This window comes from Aptenodytes forsteri, unplaced genomic scaffold (genome assembly GCF_000699145.1).
Source record: "Aptenodytes forsteri isolate BGI_AS27 unplaced genomic scaffold, ASM69914v1 Scaffold660, whole genome shotgun sequence".
NCBI lineage: Eukaryota > Metazoa > Chordata > Aves > Sphenisciformes > Spheniscidae > Aptenodytes > Aptenodytes forsteri.
The window spans coordinates 215,014-222,652 of NW_008795478.1; the positions used below are offsets into that span (position 1 = coordinate 215,014).

Below are 7,639 nucleotides of genomic sequence, written 5' to 3' on the forward strand. Positions count from 1 at the left end.
GGAGGGGGGAGGGGGGGCGCTTAAAAACGTAGAAATGGTAAGCGGCCCTGTTTTGTTCACTGCCTTGCGGAATTGGATAAAGCAGATTAGCCGGGTGTAATACGGGTAGACCCGAGTTTCACCTTCTTGCCGCCCTCCCGTCTCCTCCCCGCCAGCCCCCTTTGTCCTTTTGTGTCTATTTTTGGTGCGATGCTGCAGACGCCACGTGGTCAGTGAAAGGGAGCTTGCCTCAGTAAACAGTCAGCTGATGGGGCTGTGTTATTCCTCGCAACAAAATAGCGCAACCGGATGGGCCAAGTCTGGTGGTGGTGTAACCCCACAGATGACCTGAAATTACACCGCTAATGGCTTTGGCCCATAAGAAATCAAAAGCTTTTTTTTTTTGTACTCCCAAATGAGAAGTTTATGAATTTAATTTAGCCCGAACTAGAAGGAGCTTCTGAGCAATGGGGAAACGCTCTAAACCTTGACTTTAATTTTTTTTTGTTTTTTTTTCTCTGCTTTAAGGAACGAGAGTATACAGCCCTCCAGAGTGGATCAGATACCACAGATACCATGGGAGGTCAGCAACGGTATGGTCTCTGGGAGTTCTGCTGTACGATATGGTTTGTGGAGACATCCCTTTTGAGCAAGATGAAGAAATCTTGAGGGGACGATTATATTTCAGGAGAAGAATTTCGCCTGGTGAGTTGTATAGGGGTCAAATGGGGGCTTTTTTTCATAATCCTGTACATTTGAGCTTGTACAGGTGGATTTTTTTTTTATTCAGGATTGTCTTTTTACTTACCTAAAATGGCTTTTGTTTATTTGTTACAGAATGTCAACAGCTGATCAAATGGTGCCTTTCACTGAGGCCTTCAGACAGACCAACACTTGAGCAAATTTTTGACCATCAATGGATGCACAAATCTGAAGTAGTGAAGTCTGAGGACTGTGACATAAGGCTACGGACCCTTGATACTGATGTATCTAGCACAAGTTCAAGTAATGAGAGTCTGTGAATTACTAAGGACCTCGCACTGGGAGGGGAGCTACAAGCAGAAAGACCACAGTGCTGCTGCCAATACGTAGGAGGGGCTAGAAAAATGCATTCATTATTCTGTAGTTGAATCTTTGTCTGAGGGACTTGATTTTATTTTCCCCCTTTGCTGGTTTCTGCTTTGGAATGAGAGATTTCCTTTGGAAACGCTGATGTTTGGGAGTTGCAGGCCAGTACTTAGTCAAAGACTGACCTTATTAAGAAAGCAGTGACCTCTTGAATACATGGTAAACTTTTTTGCTCTCATAGAGCCTGGACTAGATTTTATTTGCTTTTGAGTGCCTTTTTGAAAGCTGCTTCAGTGGGACTTTCTTTTTTGAGCTGTGTATGTCCAAAGAAGATCCAGTTCATTATAGGAATTTGCTCCCTTTAGACTCAGTGCTGGAGGAAGCAGCTCCTATGATGCATTGGAGAACATGTTCGGTGATTGAATGAAGTAGTCCCATCCACTGGTGATGGAATACTTGAACACAGACATTTCACTCCTGCCCCCTGGCCCTTTCCAAATCCAACCCACCTCTGCTGCTCAAAATATTTCCTATAGCCTGCACAGAAATATGAACAGGTATATCAGCTTTTTTATCAGAAACATTTATTCATGTTTCCTTTTATCATCTCTACCATTGGGCATGAGAAGCCCCTTTCTCAACTCCCCCTGGCCTTTTGTCACCCTGCGAGTCTTAAAGTATGTATGGGCATGTTGAATGCACAATCAATGCAATATTCAAGGACTTTACTTTTTTTTTTCCCATATCTGTACAATGTGTTTATGTAAACTTGGTTTTTCCCATGTACTATACAGTTATTTATTGTTTGGAGTTTAGAAGACCTCCCACAGGTTTCAGCTGTGGCTATTTATTTGGTTAATTTATTTGGTTAGAGTTATTCAACACTGTGCTTTCCCCTCCTTCTCCCCATGGGAATTCTAGTGGTTTGCCCATGGCACTTTTTTTCTGCATTCCTGTCAACTTTTGGTTTAAAAAAAAAAAAAAAATTCTGACCTTATCAATTTTTGTTGGAAGATGGAAAATTGTTGTACAAAGTCTAATTTAAGGGAAATAGAATGACTTTTTAAAGTTAGTCAGTATGCCTTTTGTCTGGTATTATTGTACCAGAAATGTAAAGTAATGCTGTTTGGAAGGGTTTTAAATTATTGACATTGTACAGTCTCCGTGCATTGGCTCTGGAAGGGTAGAGTGGCAGAGTCACAAACCTTAATTTATTTTAATAGCTGTGTTTCTGTGATCTGGTTGCATTTATGCAGCTTGGATTTGGATTTTTTTCTTCTGTTTAACAGTGTGAAATGTATGGAGATCATATTTTTTATACAGGTATTTCAATTAAACTTTTTTTGTATATAACAGTTCCGTGTTTGTGTGCTCACTTTATCTTCACCGTTACTCTTGATGCCAGAACACGTATTCCGTTACCTTCTCTAGCTTGTAAAGGCCTACAGCAGCTCAGCCGGAGTTAATAGGTCTATGCCTCTATGCCATTAAGTGGTGACCATTTTGGAAGAATTAAGCAATCCCTCATCTTGACTGTATCTGCTTCTCGATCACTGTATTTGATGTTGAACTGGAGAAGGCTACAATACAACAGCGCTGATGGCCTACATAGAGGGGAATTGGCCAGTAATGGTGGGGTTTTTAACTCCGTAAACACTGAATAACTGAAATACTACTGTACTCATTGTCCTTAAGTGTAACAAGGAAGGATTTTTGTAGTTGCTGGTGGTTACTGTTTTCACAGTTGACATGTTTACTTTCCATTACATTCAATTTCCTTCCTCCTGCTTACCCCTTCCTCCCGGGGGTGGAAGGGGGTTTCCTGTGCCCTTACAGGAAAGGGGCAGCATTCTTGGAGAGCGGGGCGCCTGTTTTCCTTCAGCGCCCTCAGATTATCAAAAAAGACGGGTGTGTCACTTCGTAAAGGACTGGGGAACGTGTGCTGTTCTCATCCATAGCAAAGGGCAAGAGAAATGCCCTCAGCATTTGTCTTGGTGCATTGGGAGTCAAGTCCTGCAGATTACTGAGTTCATCCTAGTTTGTCTGCAGCTAAGGACTGACTTGTCTTCATCTTTTTGCGGGGGTGGTAGCCATTACTAGGTTTAACTACCACAGAGGGATCTGTAAGGTACATTTAAGGATGTGTTCAGTCATTAAAGGTGCTTTGTAGTAGTCACAGTAAAGGGCTAGGCTTAGAATCTGTTGTTTTTATGTTATTTCCCTTTCTGGGGATCTTTCTGCCAGCTCATCTACTATTATTTTGGTTCCCTGTGGGGAATATCTCACTTGCTGACATCACATCAAGCTCCTGATGCTAACTAGTTTAGACTCAAAATGCCACTGAACAGCAGGGGGTAAAGCAGAAGGGGAAAGACCATTTTTTTGTGTGTGCAGTTTTCTGATGACATGGGGGGAAGGTGCATGGCTTTTTCTTGGCCATAAAAAGGAAGTTCAAATGACTTGTCAGGGAAAAAAAACCAAACACAGTTGTGTCCATCAATTTGTCTGTTTTCTGGTTTTGTTCCTTTTTCATTTTAGACTTGTTTCTCCAGTTTTTAATCAAAATCTGTGCATATGCTAAACCTAGTCTCTGGGAAACTCACCTATACATGAAAATGCCTATTGTTGGAACTCTATTCACAGAAATAAAAGATTTTACAGTTCAGATTGCTTAGGAAAATCACACAATCGTGTCCTAAGAGAAGAATGCTTAAAAGTGAAGATTGGGAGTCTTAATTGATTATCTCTTTTGCTTAAGAGGAGGGACTCAGATAAGCTACAGGAGAGATGATCCCAGCGCCTAGTGCAGTTCTTTAGGGAAGCATGTTTCTAACCACAAGTAGTCCCTGGAGAAATTCCAGTAGCTGATGATAATTAACATCTTCCACTCCAGTGACTTCGCATGCTCGCAGCTGTTGAGAGGGGTGGTAGCGAGGCCGTACGGGTGAGCTTCAAAGGGCTACCAGAAAAGCGATTCTAAAAATACGTTTGTAAAGCTATTGTTGATTGCTGAACTAGGGACTTTCAACATTTCCACAGGAGCGTATGTTACTTTCCTTAGCTTCATAGAGAAATGCTGTTGAAGCGGTCTGTTTTGCAACATAAAAACTAGGTTTTCACCTTTTGCTACTGAGGCAAAATGCATTAAAAGGATAAAGGTCAAAAGGACACGGGCGCGAGTGCTGACTCCCCTCTGGGATTAGCTCAACATAAAAGGTACACTTTCAGTACTGCACAGGCAGCTTTAGTTGTGAAACTCCCCTGTACACTAATAGAAGCCACGTGGCTGAAACACCATATACCGAAAGTAATGATTTGTAAAAATAGCTTTTCATTACAGTTGAAAGTTGGAAAATGATGTGTTAATATAGTTCCATTAGCTGTTACTGTCAAAATGAGCAAGTCGGTGACAGCTCTTGGTTTCTCCTGCGCTTCTATCTGTTATTTTAATATCATTAAATGTTACTTCTCTGGGAACCTCCTCTTTGTACTCTCTCTACACTAGGTTGGTTTTCAACAGCACAAAGCTTGAAAAGTAGAATTCTGCAGATCATTCAAAGTACTACCGTTTAAATCACAGCCTGTTTTAACCTTGACAAATTGATTCAGCAATGATCATACCTATGCATGTATGTATGCTACTGGCTTCATAACAGGTATTTCAAATATATTCTAATGCTGAAAGATCTTTAACAACATAGTATTTTATGTAATTCATCTCCTTAATAAAACTCATTCTCCTGTGTGCATAAGCATACATTTGCTTTTCTTTAGCTAACTAAGCTTGTATTTACTGAAGCAACCGAATAAGAGCCTTTTGAACAAAACTGTCAGAAGGATGTTAGAAAGATTGACAAGGGTGTGTTCTCACCGAACACTTATGGTTCTCTTTCAGTGGTTTACTGACCTCTGTTGGTGAAATTAAAGTATGTGTTCTGAAAATAATGATGCATAAATTGGGAAGAGAGATTTTAAAACACTACTGACTGATATTTTTAGATATGGAAGAGTATGGCTCATACTTAAATATGCCACAATGTTTGAAAGGCTACCATTACAAAAAGAAGGAAAAAAAAAGAAAAAAGTTAAGGTACTGCAAATACGAAAATAGCTTTTCAACAAAAATGGGGGAGGGGAGTATGAATTCAAAAGGTTGTCAACTCTGCATCTGAAGTTACAGATGTAACCTGCCTAGTGAGCCCCCAGTCACTTACATGACTCTTGGCATGAGCTTTTACGAGCATATCAGCCCTCATTCTTCCACTTCATTTCCGTCACGATGAGAAGCACTTGTCTTCTGGCATACAGATGGGCAATAATTCTCAGCAGTGTAACTAGATAATGTAACAAAACATTGTGACCCTATCAGCTTATTATTAGTGGATTTTTTCTACTAACAGCAGTGATGCTACTGTTGGTGGCAGAAGTCAAGATGGTGGCATTTTCATTTCATTGCAATACACAGTTTTTCTGCTTCTAAATTTGCAATTGCTTAGTGTCATGGTTATCTGCGATTTTAAAATTTAGTAGGTTTTTGCTTAAGGGGTTCCTTCAGGTAGCTGATATTACCAGACATATTAAGCTTTGGTTATATTGTAGAACTGCTGGACAAAGTGACAAGGAGGCCACAAACCCATGCAACTAAAAATAAATATAAATCTGTATTTAGACAGGATTCCTAATTAATTTCAGAGAATGTTTGTCTCAAAACTGATGGGTTCATGTGGATCAATAAAAAATGTGGCTATAGAGACACACCAGGCTTTATTTTTCCTGAAGAGAAGTCACACTAGAGAACCCCAGAACTGGGGTCTAACACAAGGTAAAATGAGGAGCAGTAACATAAATCCATGAAATTCTTGCAGAGATTTTCTTAGGTAGCAATCCCACTCCTTCTGTTCCAATAAATTTAAAAGGTATTCAATCTTCTGTGTCCTCTGCTGCTCATAATCTTACTATTATTTGTAATATGGCCTGGCACACCCAAGTTTTAAGAAATGTTACGTGGTTTCCAAATAGCTGTTAAAATTTGCGTATTTATATCTCAGATGCTAGGATTTCCTTTTCCTTAAAAATGCCATGAAGGAAATTACTTGCCTACGGAAGCATTATGCTTACATAATAATATAAATTCAGTATAGGTCTCAGATTAGCTGTGTTTAAGCTCTAATTAATATGGTCTTAGTAAGAATGTTATCTATTATAGCTAATACTCTGCTAATTGACTACACAAACCATTATGTAAAAAGCTGCTTATACTAGTCCAGTAAGAAAATTAGTGAGACGCATACTTTAACTTGCACTCTTTCTCAGGTAAGTCTGTGTTAAACCTTGAAATGACAATTAAGTCATAGGCAACAGAGCATCTTGTGGAACAATATGTTTCTTTGTTTACTATTAATGACTCAGCAGTCACTTTAACTCTCCAATCAGGAGTAATAAAAGATTACAGAAAATTATACTGAAAACTGAAGGGTATTTTGCTCCATTCTGTGCAGAATTCTGAAAAAAATGTTTTATATTTCTGTGAATCATTGTTTGTGTAATAGCTAGTTGGATTTTTTTTTTTTTATATAGGTTCTACTGAAAAAAATGCTGTTTTGTTGAAATAAAAAAGTTTTGCTTGCAACACCTATTTTGATAATTATGAATGGGCTGGTTTCAGGGTTGAAGTCTGTTTCTCCACTTTTCTGCTTCCCTTGTTTTAGCACAGGAAAACAGAAGCATCAAATATCAGTCTATTCCAGTTAAAATATATAAATATGTTAACAAGCATATGCTATAAAAAGTTGGAGTGGGGATCCCCCAGATGGTTTTACTTTTGCCAAAAGTTTCCAAACCTAATAGCGTCATGAAAGGGAACAGTCTCTTTGAAGACTATCCTATGGGAAGATGCCCATTAATCAGGGGGAAATGCTCCCGTGTTCAGACCCATGCAAGGTTTTTTCTGTTTTTTGAAAGCCTATGTAATAGCAAAAGCCTTACAATACACAGATTTACATCAGCATAGAAAAGCATAACAAATCTCAGCTTTGCAGAGGTAACTTGTCTGTTGTCCAAGCAAAGGTAAATAGATAACAAACTTAATCCACAGAAAGGCAGATTAAGTTGTAGTAAGGAAGAGCTTTGTATCTGTAAGGATAGCTGAACACCAGAGTAAACTGACTGTGGAGTATATCAATCATCATTTTTAGAAACATGCATTTTTCATAAATCATCCAGAAATTACAGCTCATTTAAAAACACTTTGGAATTCTTCAGCCTAATGCTCATGAGTTAACAAAAAGAGATTTCAGTCCACAACATACATTCTGCTTGTTGAACCAATATAAAATTTATTGACAGTGCCCCTGTTGCTACTGGCAAAACACACTTTAATGCAGATTTGACCTAATCAATAGAAGTAGTGACAGACTTTCTCATGATGGTGAGGCTATGGGGCTACTGACCTTTTCTCAAAACCAGCATCAGCTAAACTGGTTGTCCCTCACACTATCCCTTTTCCTTTTGCTGGTGCACTGATATTCAAATCAATAAACTGATCTCTCTGACAATGACCCAGCATAAGTGAGGGAATATGCACAACTGCTTG

General features: G+C 39.1%; 1 protein-coding gene across 1 annotated transcript in view; it reads left to right on the forward strand.

Annotated features, from left to right (window-relative positions):
• Window positions 1–2,402, forward strand: part of LOC103900495 (serine/threonine-protein kinase pim-3) — a 6,551-nt gene extending 4,149 nt beyond the window's left edge. Inside the window, exons 3-4 of the mRNA XM_009281187.2 lie at window positions 508–684; window positions 817–2,402. Coding sequence (XP_009279462.2) covers window positions 508–684; window positions 817–1,001 — 362 coding nt within the window. The 3' untranslated portion in view covers window positions 1,002–2,402. The remainder of the gene's footprint in view (window positions 1–507; window positions 685–816) is intronic.
• Window positions 2,403–7,639: the final 5,237 nt, after the last annotated feature.